Raw genomic sequence first — 16,576 nt, forward strand, 5'->3', positions numbered from 1 at the left:
TTATCAAGTGGTATGCAAATCAACGCTGATCATATTACCATTTTGGCAATAACCTAAATCGGTAGTCAAGTGAACAGCAATTCACTTCCTTCTTCCTTATATCAATCTTGTACAGAAACAAAAGTGTTTTTTGTTTGTTTAATATTTCACTTTTTGGGAACAGCTGTTTGAGTTGAAATTAGTACTGGAATAAAATATTGAACAGAACTGTGATCATTTAAAGGAACTATGGCGTTAAGGCGTCTCTCATCTGATAAAATGGCGTCTGACCAAACTCATGACTTTATCTGCTCCACATGTAATGAAGATGGATTAAATATCGAGGCAAAATACGTTTGTAAAGAGTGCAGGACATGTTACTGTGACAACTGTGTACTTCATCACAACAAACTGTTCAGGACACACTCAGTATTAGGAAGACAAGATGTGAGCAAGTGGGTTGGGTATGCAGGACTGAACCCCATTGAGATGTGTGACAAACATGATGGAAAGAAGCTTGAACTGCTCTGTGAGGACCACGATGAGTTAGCATGCAATATTTGCGTCTCTGTGACACATAGGTTTGTCGAAAATTATTAATTATATATATAATCTTAGCCTTAAAAACGCAATTTAATTATATGTTTGAAAAATGTTTAGCACAAAGTTTTCATGTTTTGCCTCATTTAATGTAATGGTTGGAAAGCAGCGTCCGGCATGATTTTGTTTGTCTTATGATTTTATATTACTAAACTTTGTGACGTTGTGAAGCTTGGGCCAAATTGGAGCGTCAAAAGAGGCAATCAATAAGGCGTAAGAATCAGTAATCATAGTAAAACGAGATGATTATAGTTTTATACAAGTTGTTAGCGAATGAATAGACAACACGAATAGAAGGCCGATTTCAATGCAAATTCTATAAAAATAAAAATAAATAAAAAAAATAAAAAAATGATAATAATTTTAATGATAAGAAGAACAACATCAACAGCAACAACAACAACAACAACAACAACAACAAAAGCAACAACAACAACAACACATATTTTTAAAAATATGCCTTATACAAAAACAATAAAACATATTCTTACAACAACAATAACAACAACAACAACACCATTTCTTAAAACTAAAGTTTTCTCTATGTTTACCTTGGTCGGATTGTGCCCCCGAGGGTGAATTGTTACACTAACGTAAATGCTCGACCATATCAGGCAAGCTCGGAACAGAACTATCTTTCAGCCAAATCTCTTTTAGCACTGGGGTATTTACTGCTTGTCCGAAATTTAGCCGTTGAAATCGTTAGAAATACTTTCTCCAGTACATCTGTCTATGCTAAAACAACTCACGACAACACTTACAATGCCATCTACCTTCACTAGGCATACACCAACTATTACGTTGCCAAGAAGAACCAATACTATTCCTACTTATAACACCAATACCGGTACAGCAACAACATAAAACAAGAGGCCCAACAGGGCCTATGCTCAATCCAGAGCATGTACATATGAGTAATAGACAACAAATAAATATTTCACTTTTTGTGTTTTGGTTAGCTGAAAACGCTGCACGTTCAATATCTGAGGACAGAAAGTGTAAGCAGATTAGTTGCATAAACTATTTTAATATGTGCCAAGTAAAGGTAATCTGAAGGTAAATATTTTGCTTTAAAAACTGTACTTATGGTCAAAATTTCATTTCTGTAGCTTTAAAAATAAACAAGAGGGCACTGAAGGCCCTGTATCGCTCACCTGATCCAATTCAAGTGTGAAACAAGTGTATCAGGGCGAGGGCAATTGTGACAGGGGGGGAATAAGTGTTTTTCAGGGCAATGGAAAGTGCAATGAGTGGGAACTTAATTCAAACAAATTTAGGACTAGTTTCCAATGCTACATGTTAAATATTATAGTTGAGGGTATAACAGTTTTAGAGAATTTGAAATGTCCGTCTGCTGGTCTGCTACCTTAGAAAGGATGCGTACTTGTCTTTGTTTGTACATTTTTATTTTCTGATCTTGTTATGGTTGGAGTATAAACATGAAAATTGTCAAGTTCCATAAACATATGGTCATAAATGTGGCCTCTAGAGTGTTAACATGCTTTTCCTATTATTTGACCTGGTGACCTAGTTTTTGACCGCACATGACCCATATTCGAACTTGGCCTAGAGCTAATCAATATATACATTCTGACTAAGTTTCATGAACATACAGTCATAAATGTGACCTCTAGAGTGTTAACAAGCTTTTCCTATGAATTGACTTAATGACCTAGTTTCTGACCACACATGACCCGCCGGATTCAAACTTGACTTAGAGATTATAAATATAAATATTCTGACCAACTTTCATGAAGATACAGTTATAAATGTGAACTCTATAGTGTTAACAAGCTTTTCCTATTATTTGACATGTAAACCTAATTTTTGACCGCACATGACCCAGATTTAAACTTGATTTAAAGATTATTAATATAAACATTCTGACTAACTTTCATGAACAAACATACATAAATGTGACCTCTAGAGTGTTAACAAGCTTTTCCTTCAATTTGACCTGGTGACCTAGATTTTGACTGCAAATGACCCTGATTCGAACTTGTCCTAGAGCTAATCAATATATACCTTCTGACTTAGTTTCATGATCATACAGTCATAAATGTGACCTCTAGAGTGCTAACAAGCTTTTCCTATGATTTGACCTGGTGATCTAGTTTTTGACCGCACATGACCCAGATTTTAACTTGACTTAAAAATTATTAATATAAACATTCTGACCAACTTTCATGAAGATACATCATAAATGTGACCTCTAGAGTGTTAACAAGCTTCTCCTTCAATTTGACCTGTTGACCTAGTTTTTGACCGCACATGACCCGGATTTAAACTTGACTTAGAAATTATTAATATTAACATTCTGACCAAGTTTCATAAAGAAACATTTATAAATGTGACCCCTAGATTGTTAACAATCTTTTCCTTAAATTTGTCCTTGTGACCTAGTTTTTAACCGCACATGACCCAGATTCGAACTTGGCCTATAGCTAAATAAAAAAACATTCTGACCAAGTTTCATGAACATACAGTCATAAATGTGACCTCTAGGGTGCTTACAAGCTTACATTCCTTACATTTGACCTGGTGACCTAGTTTTTGACCGTACATGACCCAGATTCGACCTTGTCCTAGAGCTAATCAATATGTATATTATGACTTAGTTTCATGAAGATACAGTCATAAATGTGACCTCTAGAGTGCTAACAAGCTTTTCCTCTGATTTGACCTGGTGACCTAGTTTTTGACCACACATGACCCAGATTTAAACTTGACTTAAAGATTATTAATATAAACATTCTGACCAACTTTCATAAAGCTGCAGTCATAAATGTGACCTCTAACGTGTTAACAAGCTTCTCCTTCAATTGACCTAGTGATCTAGTTTTTTACCCCAGATGACCCAATATCAAACTCGTCCAAAATTTTATTGAGGGTAGCATTCTGACCAAGTTTCATTAAGATTGTGCCCAAATTGTGACCTCTAGAGTGTTAACAGTCCAATTGTTGACGACGGACGACGACTACGACGGAGTGGCGGACCCAGGGCGATCACAATAGCTCACCTTGAGCACTTCGTGCTCAGGTGAGCTAAAAAGTAGGTTAAAAGGGGTGTGGCCAGCTTTTGCCCAAGGGGCATAATTTCAAATGTTTTGCTAGACGGTCATCATATGATGCTCCACAACAAATATCAAAGGTATGGGCCTTGTGGTTTGAAACAAGAAGATTTTGAAAATATTTTTTAAATAAGTCTCTAGGAAACTTATGATCCCCAGGACAGTGCCAATTTTGACCCAAGAGGCATAATTTGAACAACCATGGTAGTGGACCCCTAAATAAAGCCTTGTTCAAAATAGAAAAGATCTGCATAGCTGTTTCAGACAAAAAGGCTTTTAACGTTTCCCAATTTAGGTATACCAAACTTGCGAACCCAGGGGTGTGGCCAGTAATAACCCCAGGGGCATGATTTGAACAAACATTCACATGCAATTGTGACTTTGAATGTAAACTTGGCTAAAAATAGACTTGACTCATGTAGACTTGGCTAAAAATAGACTTAGCTAAAAATAACAATTTTTTATACTTTCAAGACCCATAATTTAGGCATGCATGGGCGGATCTGGCTGGTTTTCAAAAGGAACCGAGCTTTAATGGATATCTAAATACTAAAAATGTTTCATCAAAATACAATCAAAACAGAAGACTGTATCGTGTTCACAGGCAATTGTTTACAGACCCACAGATTTTTTATACTTTCAAGGCCCATAGCTTAGGCATGCATGGGTGGATCTGACTGGTTTTTAAAAGGAACTGAGCACTAATGGATATCTAAATACTGTAAAAATTTTATCGAAATTCTATCAAAACTGAAGCTTGTTTGGTCTTCACAAGCAATCGTTTACAGCATTTATAGCATTTTTTATACTATCAAGGCCCATAATCTAAGCATGCATGGGCGGATCTGGATTTCGACTGGAACCGAGCTCTAATGGATATCTAGATACTATACAAGTTTCATCGAGATACAATCAAAACTGAAAACTTACCTTGTTCACAAGCAATTGTTTACAGACGCACGGGCGCACATGATACGTACACAGTACCATCGCATAAGCTCTTCTGGCCTTTGTTAACAAGTTATTTCCATATTAGGGCTCTGTGACCTAGTTTTTGACCCCAGATGACCCATATTCAAACTTGAGTTAGAAATCTTCAAAACAACCTTTCTGACAAATTTCCAGGATATTTGGGCTGAAAATGTTACCTCAAGAGTGTTAACAAGGTATTTCCATATAAGGGCTCTGTGACCTAGTTTTTGACCCCAGATGACCCATATTCAAACTTAAGCTAGAAATCTTCAAAACAACCTTTCTGACATATTTCCAGGATATTTGGGCTGAAAATGTTACCTGAGAGTGTTAACAAGGTATTTCCATATTTGGGCTCTGTGACCTAGTTTTTGACCCCAGATGACCCATATTCAAACTTGAGCTAAAAATCATTAAGACAACCTTTCTGACAAATTTCCAGGATATTTGGGCTGAAAATGTTACCTCTAGAGTAATAACAAGGATTTTCCATATTTGGGCTCTGTGACCTAGTTTTTGACCCCAGATGACCCATAGTCAAACTTGAGCTAGAAATATCAAGACAACCTTTCTGACAAATTTCCAGGATATTTGGGCTGAAAATGTTACCTCTAGAGTAATAACAAGGAGTTTCCATATTTGGGCACCGTGACCTAGTATTTGACCCCAGATGACTCATATTCAAACTTGAGTTAGAAATCTTCAAGACAACCTTTCTGACAAATTTCCAGGATATTTGGGCTGAAAATGTTACCTCGAGAGTGTTAACAAGGTATTTCCATATTTGGGCTCTGTGACCTAGTTTTTGACCCAAGATGACCCATATTCAAACTTGAGTTAGAAATCTTCAAGACAACCTTTCAGACATATTTCCAGGATATTTGGGCTGAAAATGTTACCTAGAGGGTGTTAACAAGGTATTTCCATATTTGGGCTCTGTGACCTAGTATTTGACCCCAGATGACCTATATTCAAACTTGAGCTAGAAATCATCAAGACAACCTTTTTGACATATTTCCAGGATATTTGGGCTGAAAATGTTACCTAGAGGGTGTTAACAAGGTATTTCCATATTTGGGCTCTGTGACCTAGTATTTGACCCCAGATGACCTATATTCAAACTTGAGCTAGAAATCATCAAGACAACCTTTTTGACAAACTTCCAGGATATTTGGGCTGAAAATGTTACCTCGAGAGTGTTAAAAAGGTATTTTCATATTTGGACTGTGACCTAGTTTTTGACCCCAGATGACCCATATTTGAACTTGAGCTAGAAATCAATAAAAAAAACTTTCTGACAAAATTCCAGGATATTAATGGGCTGAAAATGTTACCTCAAGAGTGTTAATGAGGTTTTTCCATATTTAGGCGCTGTGACCTAGTTTTTGACCCCAGATGACCCATATTTGAACTCGTCTGAGTTATTACTGGGACAAACATCCTGACCAAGTTTCTTGATAGAGGCAAAAATGTGACCCCTAGAGTGTTAACAAACTAAGTGTGGATGGACGACAGACGACAAACGACGGACGAAGGACATTCATCAATCCTAAAAGCTCACCCTACGGCTAAGGTGAGCTAAAAAGGGGCATAATTTTGTCAAAATGCTTGATAGAGTTACCTCCTCCTGAGTACAGGTTGGGGACATCATGGTGAACAAGTGTGCAAAGTTTCAAAGCCATATGTCAATGGACTTTGAAAATATTTGAGGTGGTACACAAACTCTTACAAATTTTTTAACATAAGTGGTTACGCCGACGCCGATGCTCGGGTGACTAGGATAGCTCTCCGTATTCTTCGAATAGTCGAGCATAAAATGTATCCAAAGTGGTCATTACGCATGTGCAGTCAATTTCACTTGACCATGCACCAGGTGAGAATTCAATGGTACTTTTAAAACACCTATCATAAGATTTACATGATTCTTTTGAATTTTCTTTAACATTCGAGGCATAAAAAAACATTTTAAAAACTTAACAATTGCAATGAAAAAAATTAAATGAAAGGCGAAAACAATTGCCGGCCTTTGCTTCCTGCCAGATACTGCTCTTTAACCAGAAATTGTACATCTGGGTATTTTTTATTGAGATTCAATTAAATACATAATTAATCAAGCACAAAAGGTGAACAAAATCTGATTTCTCAAGTATGTATGTTTACATTTTAGAATGTGTCAGAGCATCAAACACATTCCTGACCTGGCAAATGGACTAAAAAATCAAACTGATTATAAGAGGATGCCCATTGATCTCCAAACGATGAATTCAAGACTTCAAGAATTCATTACCAAACAAAAACAGAACAAACAATCAATACAGGAGAACGGTAAGAAAATACTGGAAGAAATAAGGTCACTCAGGAAGAAAATGAACGAAAAATTTGATGAATTGGAGAAACGGACTAATGACAAAGTGAATGACCAACTTGATAAGGAAAGAAATAACCTACAAGAAGATATAAACAAATGCACACAGAACAAGAAGAAAATGGAGTATTACGAAGCAACAATCCAATCCAAGCAAGATAATAACACGTCCTACATAGCCTTCAAGAAAGGCAAGGATAAGATGAGGGAAGCAGAGAGTCTGCTACAGCAACTGTCCTCCAGACCTCATGCAACCCTCTCATTCCAGGCTGATACCAGGATTGATCAATTCCTCTCTGGACTACAAACATTGGGAAAAATCATAAATACCTCATCCAGAGAGATTCCAGTCAAATCTGATTTTTACAACCCCAATTACTTCCACACGGGAAATATTAGGTGTGAGCCTGTTGTATATAACGGAGTATTCTATAAGTAATTCAGTTTCTTGTTAAGTTCGAATATCTGTCAACATAAATTTTAAACAAAACAGTGTACAGCCTATATACTTTGCAATATTTATGCGAAAAACTACAGAAACAAGCTCAGTAGCAAAAAGTTTAAACATAAACCTGGTTTAATGGCATTGGGTAAATGCAAAAGACATACAAAATTTATTAAAAAAAACAGAAACAAGCTTAGTGGCAAAAAATTTAAACATAAACACGGTTTAATGGCACTGGGTAAACACCAAAGGAGAGAGGCTAGCAGATACTGAGGGTGGAGATGCTTCATTTCAATCTGTAAATGTTTTAACTTCTTTTGAACATTGCTAAAGTAAAATTATTTTAAATATTGTTATGATATTGTTATAACGATTCTGTTCATTTGTCGATATACTAACGCTTTTAATATGTCTCTTCTCATTCTTACAGTTATATGATGTTATGCCATCTGTTTTGTTGCTCCAGAATAATGTTATGTCTACTTTCACTATTCATGTATTGCTTTTTAATATGAACATTTCACTCAATAAATTTATTCTAACATTTCGTATGGTGTATCAATTTCCTACCATGTAAATATGTGAAGCCAGCGTAAATTTTGTATATAAATAAATTAAATTTCCCTGATTGTACAGCTTTATGCATGGCAATCTGCCAAGCTTGTTTCTTGTTTGGTAGTGGAATGTTAAAGCTGCACTCTCACAGATTTATCATTTTTACAACTTTTCTATTTAAACTAATGTTCCCGGAATAATACATTGACCTTTCTACCGTCAAAATGGATTGATGAACCATTCTTTGTACCATACTGTTATGTGTGTGACAGGCTGGCTTCACATGGTGAACATTTGTGCAATACATGGGTTGACAAGCCGTTCTTTGATCTATGCTTTTTTAAATCCCCAAATGCATTTTGAGTTTCAGGTCGGACAATGACCATCTACGCGAATGTGTGACCATGACCTTTAACCTACTGACATGCGTGTTGCACAAGACACGCAGGATTCGCATGGTGAACTTTAGTGCAAATTATTTTTAAATCCTCCAATGAAAGTAACATCCTGACATTGCAAAATACAACGACTATTGACCAATATCCCATAACGGCAACCTTGACCTTGGAGCTACTGACATTGGTTTTCAAAGCCAGCATCAAGGGGTAAACATGTGCGAAAAGTTATTAATAAATACTAAATTTGGACCCTTGACCTACTGACCTGGGTCACGCAGCAGGCTGGCATTTAATGTTGAACATGTTTGCCAAGTTATTACAATAATGTCTAATGCTTATACAAGTTCAACCCCATAAAAGTCCAAATCCATGGAAATTTGACCAATGACAAATGACATTGAAGAATGACTTGACCTTTGACCTTATGGCATGGGTTGCGTGGCACTCCAGCTTCTTATGCAGGATGTTTATGCCAGGTTATTTTAATAAATCTATAACAGATGGTAAAGTTCCATTCCGGACAAGTCAAAATCAATGGGGGGTTTTTGCCACCGGCCCTGAAGTGTTACCTTACACTTTGACCGACTGACATGTGTCCTGCACACTGGCTTCTAATAATTATCAAATTTTCAAAGTCTTCTTATTAGTAACTTGACATTCATTTGACCTTGTTACGTAGGTCTTGGCTCGGACACAATGGATTGACCTTGAGCTGACACCCCTGTCATTCAGGTTCTGTACACCGTACAGTTTTGGTAAACATTTGACCCGAGTTACATAAAAATCTTTAAGGGGTCTAGGATATACGGAGCAGACATAAGATATATTGCTCTGACCAATGACCTTGAAAAGTGACATTGACCTTGAGTTGGCGCACCACTTATGTTGATTCAGCATGTTGTCTCAATATGCTGCACATTTGACCGGAGTAAAATGAAAATTCTACAAGAGGTTCAGAAAATACAGAGTGGATACAAAATCTATAGTTCAAACATGTGTCCATGAACTGTGACAGTGACCCAGTGCACCTGAAGTTTTGGTTTTGCACGTCATATTGACGTGGTGAGCATTTGATATGGAGCAGACTTCCCGTATCCGTCGGCATAGCCTGGGGGAAACATAATGCATTGTCAAATTAACGCACTCACAAGTCAAAGTAAAACTCATTTTGGCCAATGACACTCAAGTTAAACGTGGTCTTTGATCTGCTGACAGTTTTGCATGTGACTCGCCGGCTTTTGAGTCATTTCCTGTGACCTAGTTTTTGACCCAAAATGACCCATATTCGAACTTGAGCTAGAAATCATCAAAACAACCTTTCTGACAAATTTCCAGGATATTTGGGCTGATGTTACCTCTTGAGTGTTCACAAGGTTTTTCCAAATTTGGGCTCTGTGACCTAGTTTCTGACCCCAAATGACCCATATTCGAACTTGCGCTAGAAATCATTGAAACAACCATTCTGACAAATTTCCAGAATATTTGGGCTGGAAATGTTACCTCTAGCGTTAACAAGGTTTTTCCATATTTGGGTCTGTCACCTAGTTTTTGAACCCAGATAACCCATTTTCGAACTTGAGCTAGAAATCATCGAAAAAACCTTTCTGAAAATTTCCAGGATATTTGGGCTGGAAATGTTACCTCTAGAGTGTTAACACTTCTCTTGGTTTTTTCATAATTGGGTCTGTGACCCAGTTTTTGAACCCAGATGACCCATATTCGAACTTGAGATATAAATCATCAAAACAACATTTCTAACAAATTTCCAGGATATTTGTACAGAAAAAGCCCTGGGATGTAGGTAGTTACTAACCAATACATCAGGCTGCATATCAAATATGAAAAGTCTAGGCCTTGCGGTTTCAATGAAACTTTTAAAGGTTTGACTAAGTAGGTATAAAGAAAACCTGAGATCCCGGGGACAGAGCCAGCTTTGACCCTAGGGCTATAATTTGAACAATCATGATAAAGGACCACTACATGAGGCTACATACTGAATATAAGGGGTCTGCCCCTTGCGGTTTAGGAAAAGACTTAACGTTATTAGTATATAAAAAAACAAAGATCCCCAGGGTGGGAACAGCTTTTACCCCAGGTGCATGATTTGAACAATTTGGTGAAGAACCAATGTATAATACTACATTTCAAATATCAAAGGTCTTGACAAAGTAATTTCAGAGAAGATTTTCAACATGTTATTCTATAAGTATATAGAAACCCTGGGACCAGCGTTCAAAGGTCTGGGATTTGCGGTTTCAGGGATGAAGATTTCCATAGAAAATATTATACATGTATGTTACTTTCTAGAAATTCCTTGGTGTATTAGTAGGATAATTGGGGGTAAGTTTTGTATCTTGTCTGAGGTACCATTTAGCAGATACGGATTACACAGTAAACAATACAATAATGTTAGGCAATTATAATAATTATGTATTCAGTTCATTATCCTCATACATTATCAAAAAATACTAAGTTTATTGTTCAATTACAAAGGGAGATTTTGTCTGATAAACCAACTGACTCTTCCAACCAGAGTCATCTTTCTTACTTAAAACTGCACTTTGCTACATATACGTGTAGAAAAAGTCATATATAAAATATTAACACCCCCTCCTGCATGCTCGCATTTTCACAAGCTTTCCTTTTGTTTTCCATGGCAACCAGAGTTCTACATGGAACCATTTTAATTTAAGCAGTCACCAAGAAGACCATCCAAGGAACAATCCTGTGAAAATTGGTTGCATTTGGCCCAGTAGTATAGGATAAGTTGATAGAAGGAAAATGTAGACAATGGATGACTGACGATTGACAATGGCCATGTTTCCATTATGGCAATGTAAGTTTTCCACAACTTTTCTTTTATTCATTGAATATTGAAAAGGCCGGATACAACATGATAGATCAGGACCTTGACATATTAGGAAACTTTTGATAAGGTCTGCCATTTTCCATTCTCTCATTATTTGCGTTTGGTTATTTTTCACCATTTTTCTCCTTTATGTTCAATTATACATTCAGAAGTGTTAAGAGGTTGTCATTAACAGTGTAACAGTCCGCTGTAGGCGGTGGATGTGATTCATAGTGTAACGGTCCGCTGTAGGCGGCGGATGTGCATTCATAATAATATTCTGTTGTAAACGTAAGTACGTTCCGAGTATGTATGTTAACTTGGTAATGGCAAAATAAATTTGACAAGAGCTGTCATAAGACAGCTTGCTCGTCTAAGCAGCTTTATAGAAGTGAATACAATAACGATGTAATATTAACAAGTTTGGTGTCTTTATGTCAAACCTAACTAAAATTATTCAATACATAAGGTGACTTTGATGCTGCCCTCCTACCAGCCCACCCGAACAATGACGCAAGTCATTCTAATAACTTGATTTCCCATTATGAAAATGTGGTTAAGAATATACAAATATGCCTTTCAAAAGAAATTAAAATAAAAAATTTAAAAAAAATCAACGGCCATAATTTGTATTTAGGGTTAAAATGGAGTTATGTTTCTTGTTGTAAGATGGTCGTAAATAATTTTGAATTTATTAAGTGCATTGAATGAACGGTATAGAAGTTTCTTTATTAAAATCCCAACTTGCCCTTACCGTAACTTTATCTTGCCCTAACCTTAGCCAATCAGGGGCCATAACTTGTATTAAGGGGGTGATGGTCCTGAACAATTATGTGAAGTTTTAAGTCAATTGAATGAAGGGTATAGAAGTTATTAATAAATATCCTAACCTGCCCTAAAACTTTAACCTAAGTTCCCTAGTCTATCAGGGGCCATAATCTGTGTAAAGGATAATATGGAGTTATCTAACCTCATCATGTGATGGCCCTGAACAACTCTGTGAAGTGTTAAGTCAATTGAATAAAGGGTATTGGACTTATAAGTGAAAATCCCAACTTGCCCTAAAACTTTAACCGGACGCCGAAGCTGACGCTGACGCCGACGCTGGGGTGAGTAGTATAGCCCTCCTTATTCTTCGAATAGTCAAGCTAAAAATCAAACAACTCACCTGTTTTATCATAGGCTATATGTGACCTCTGGAGAGCATCTTTCACATGATTAGTGGTTATAACGACTGTTTTCATCTCATTCGTTACTGTTGCTAACTGAGACTGGATGACCACTTGTAAACCATTGAGTGCCACCCTTGCATCACCATCACAGACGTTGGCAAGGAAGTCAAGCGCTGTCTTCTCTATACATCTTGTTACCCTAGGCGATAAAGTAATCCAATTGTGATCTTTCTTTTGAATATGCTTGTACAAAGCATTAGGCCCATCTTATCATCCGAGAGTTTGAAAGAATATTGCAAGATCAAGCATTTAATGCATTTAAGTTGCAAAATTAATTAAAAAATGGGTAAATGGATGAATAAAGCTATAATCTTTTAAATAGATACTCTTACACATTTTGTCATAAATCCGTAAACAATTATCTATGCAAATTTATAATCCAGGAATGTTGACATAATAATGGGTAGTAAAACATCATACTTAAGTCTTAAAACAAAAAGAAAACCAAACTTTGTGGTGAAATATGTTTGGTATACTATAAATTATCAAGAGCTGTCACAGAGACAGCATGCTCGACTATTCCGCCGCTTTTCAGTGTAAGGAGTGAAAAGTTTTGGCGAAACATGCATGGATCACTGATTAGATTTCAATGCAATACATGATGTGCTGAGATTTGTTAACAAAATACAGTTATCTAACTTGGTTATTCAATTAGGTTGGGTGGTTGAATACCATTGTATAAAGTCTCAATGCAAAACATAAAGTAGTTGCTAAATATCATCCTATGTGTGCTAACATGCAAGACCTTAACCAGAATTTCAAAGTTGCATAATAAAGGGGCAAGAATTATATAATATGAAAGGTAGAGTTATCTTACTTGATTAAATAAGAAGGTTAAATGGTTGGGAGCCTGTGTGTAAAGTTTCAATGCAATACATGATGTATTTGCTGTGGTATTGACTTAAAAGTAACATGCAAAACCTTAACCAGAATTTCTATGTCAAAAAAAGGGACCATTATCTGAATTTGATGCAAACTTGAGTTATCTAACTTGGTTAATGAAGTAGGTTGGATGGTTGAGTACCATTGTATTGAGTCTCAATGCAATACCTCAAGTAGTTGTTGAGGTATTAACCTATGTGTGCTTGCACGCAAAACCTTTACCAAAATTTCTAAGTCGAATAATAAAGTGCAATTTTTTGCATTAAATGCAATCTAGAGTTATCTAACTTGGTTTATTAAGTAGGTTGGATGGTTGAGTACCACTGTATAAAGTCGCAATGCAATACCTCAAGTAGTTGCTGAGATATTTACCTATGAGTGCTTGCACGCAAAACCTTAACCAGAATTTTTAAGTCGAATAATAAAGGGCAATTATTTGCATTAAATGCAAACAAGTTTTCTAACTTGGTTAATTAAGTAGGTTGGATGGTTGAGTACCACTGTATCAAGTCTCAATGCAATACCTCTAGTATTTGCTGAGATATTAACCTATGTGTGCTTGCATGGAGAACCTTAACCAAGGTGTGACGCCGATGCCGACACCTATGCCGACGCTTGGGTGAGTAGTATAGCTCTCCATATTCTTCAAATAGCTAAAAACTAAAAGCATATGTGGCATTGCATTTCCATTAACTGGACAGTGAGCAGTTAATTGCTCAGTGGCTTAAGTTGCACTCTGGCCTGGATTCAATTTTGACATATTTGATATAAAGATACATGTTCAATTTTGACAGATGTGGCACTAAACCAGGCATTCAACATTACATCATGTAATGTTCTTCTACTAAAATATTTTACTTTGATTTTTCTTCTTTTTCTTCAATAATCTCAAAATCAAGCCTCTCAACTGCTCGGACCAGGATCTTCATTACAGCATCCGCATCAAGCTTCTCTAAGACAATGACTCGACATCGGCTAAGAAGAGCGCTATTCACTTGGAAGGAAGGATTTTCTGTTGTAGCACCGATCAATGTTATTGTGCCATCTTCAACGTGAGGCAATAGGGAATCCTGGAAAATTATATTTACATTTTGCCAACATATTTTTATGTACATTATTCAATGGCAGGCCTTCTAAAAGTTTGGAACCTAAATCGGTCCGGACCAGGCGACAACTGTTTTGATGAGAAAAAGATGGCAAATCTGACATCACTTTCATGGAATTAAAACAGCCAAGTCAATTAACACAGACGGTTATCACCCTCAATGATGTCCCCTCGCTACAATAGAATGTCCCCTGGTAGTTAAGGATGTGATATGACAAACACTGTTTGTGTATTACAGGTTTCTTTTACTGACAGCCATTTTGGATTGAAAAAAAAAGAAAAAAAAAGAACAATATTTGGACCGATTTTTTAACCATTTTCTGTAACTGCATCATCATCATCATCATCATCATCATCATCATCATCATCATCATCATCATCATCATCATCATCACCACCTAGTCATCATCACAAATAAATAATTATTTTACCTGTTGTAACTTATTAAACCTATGAATCTCATCCAGAAAAAGAATGGTTCTTTTTCTCAACATCTTGTAGTCATTCTTGGCTTTCTTTATCACTTCCTTTACATCATTCACTCCTGAAGATGTTGCTGACAGTTGAACAAACTTCGACTTTATTTTGCATTTGTGTGCAATTATCTTGGCTAAAGTTGTCTGAAGTAAATAAATGAATCAATTAAAGTGAAATGATGCAAACAAATGTATGACTTTACAAAAACAATGAAACAAGCTGCCCATATTGGAAGTTTAGTATTAAAATAGAATTATAATTATAAATATTAATCACCATTATTGACACAATGTTACGCACAAGTGTGGTCTGGTCTTAATACTTAAGTTAAAAAGAGTTCACATGTATAATTTCAGGGGAGTATGTGCCTCATTTTGTAAAACTTACTAATATTTCGCAGTAATTATAGTATACAAATTATGCAGATTTCCTTTTGTCAGAAATACAAATGTATTAAATTGATTGTTAAAGCAATTCAATTTTTTTTTTTAACAATGTTTACAGAAATAAGGTTCAGAAACAACCTTTCCACAGCCTGGAGGGCCCCATAAAATCATTGATGGTACAACGTCACTGGATAGAAGATGAGCTAACATTTTCTCTTTCCCAACTGCTTTGTCTTGACCAATATACATTTCCAACGAGGAAGGACGCATTTGCTCTGCAAGTGGTATTCCCATATCAATGGTAGATGTTTTACTTTGAGAAGCATTACTCAATACATTAGTCTCTGCTGTAGATTCCTTTCTTAAAGAATGAGCTGTTCTTTCAACTGGTGAAACTTCGATTTCAATTTTACACTGTTCGATTTTACCATCACTGTGATTATCATTGGAATCTTCATCAGCATCAATGACAATAGTTTTACTTGAGCGAGGCTGTTCACCAGGTTTCCCGAGTTTAGGTCTTTTAGACCCTACACCACTACTTGGACCCATCAGAAAACCCCATCCTTTACCAGAGCTTTCATCTTGATCAGATTTTCGTTTTTTCGATTGTGGAACTGAAAGTGTGTCAGCTAATTGTATCGAGTCTCCTGGGTTCAGACAGTTATCGAGATGTTGATTAATTGTGTCTGAAGAAAAAGACTTGGCGCAAATTGGGCATGGAAGCACGTTTTCAGCGCTCATTTTTTTGCCGTGTTTACATATTGTTTCCCGCCATCTGTCACAATTTATTATTTTGCACGAATAAATTTATTGTTATAAAATTATTTTCCACGGACGTTATCAGCAAAAGTTGATATATCCATCATCATCATCATCATCAAGGTAATCCCTTAAAGTTTGAGGATAGTAGGTATAGTTAGTGACGATTTATAAATATTGTAATATGAGTTGACGAGTTATAGTTTCCAGTTAAACATGTATACATGCGTCCTCCCGGCAGCAATGAATAAGTTAAATGGATAAGATAAAGTTATGAATATGGACAATGCAAATTTTACAGATATATGCTTAAAGGTCAATTGAAGCGGTAACCAATATGTTCATAATAATAGGACAATGGTCAGTTTATTACCACGTTTAATAAACATGATTTAAACGTTGTATCATCATTATTATTATTATATATCTGTTTTGGAAGTTACCATGACAGCAATCTGGTGACCCAAGTTGATATTTGACCTGTTGATATCAAATCAAT

At 36.2% G+C, this 16,576-nt stretch overlaps 2 protein-coding genes across 3 annotated transcripts in view; one reads left to right on the forward strand and one right to left on the reverse strand.

Moving 5' to 3' along the window:
- The window catches only part of LOC128243855 (ATPase WRNIP1-like), a 37,414-nt gene extending 21,332 nt beyond the window's left edge, over window positions 1–16,082 (reverse strand). For both annotated transcript variants that reach the window (XR_008262917.1, XM_052961837.1), the window contains exons 1-4: window positions 15,454–16,082; window positions 14,884–15,072; window positions 14,206–14,417; window positions 12,402–12,604 (exon numbers count right to left, since the gene is read on the reverse strand). Coding sequence is in view for 1 of the 2 variants with exons in the window: in XM_052961837.1 (XP_052817797.1) it covers window positions 12,402–12,604; window positions 14,206–14,417; window positions 14,884–15,072; window positions 15,454–16,059 (1,210 nt within the window). In the remaining variant the exon portion in view is untranslated. The remainder of the gene's footprint in view (window positions 1–12,401; window positions 12,605–14,205; window positions 14,418–14,883; window positions 15,073–15,453) is intronic.
- LOC128243856 (zinc-binding protein A33-like) lies at window positions 34–7,976 on the forward strand. The gene is made up of 2 exons (XM_052961839.1): window positions 34–560; window positions 6,790–7,976. The coding sequence occupies exons 1-2, from the start codon at window positions 229–231 to the stop codon at window positions 7,424–7,426; spliced, it is 969 nt and encodes a 322-aa protein (XP_052817799.1). The 5' UTR covers window positions 34–228; the 3' UTR covers window positions 7,427–7,976.
- Window positions 16,083–16,576: the final 494 nt, after the last annotated feature.

Source organism: Mya arenaria, chromosome 8 (assembly GCF_026914265.1).
Source record: "Mya arenaria isolate MELC-2E11 chromosome 8, ASM2691426v1".
Classification (NCBI taxonomy): domain Eukaryota; kingdom Metazoa; phylum Mollusca; class Bivalvia; order Myida; family Myidae; genus Mya; species Mya arenaria.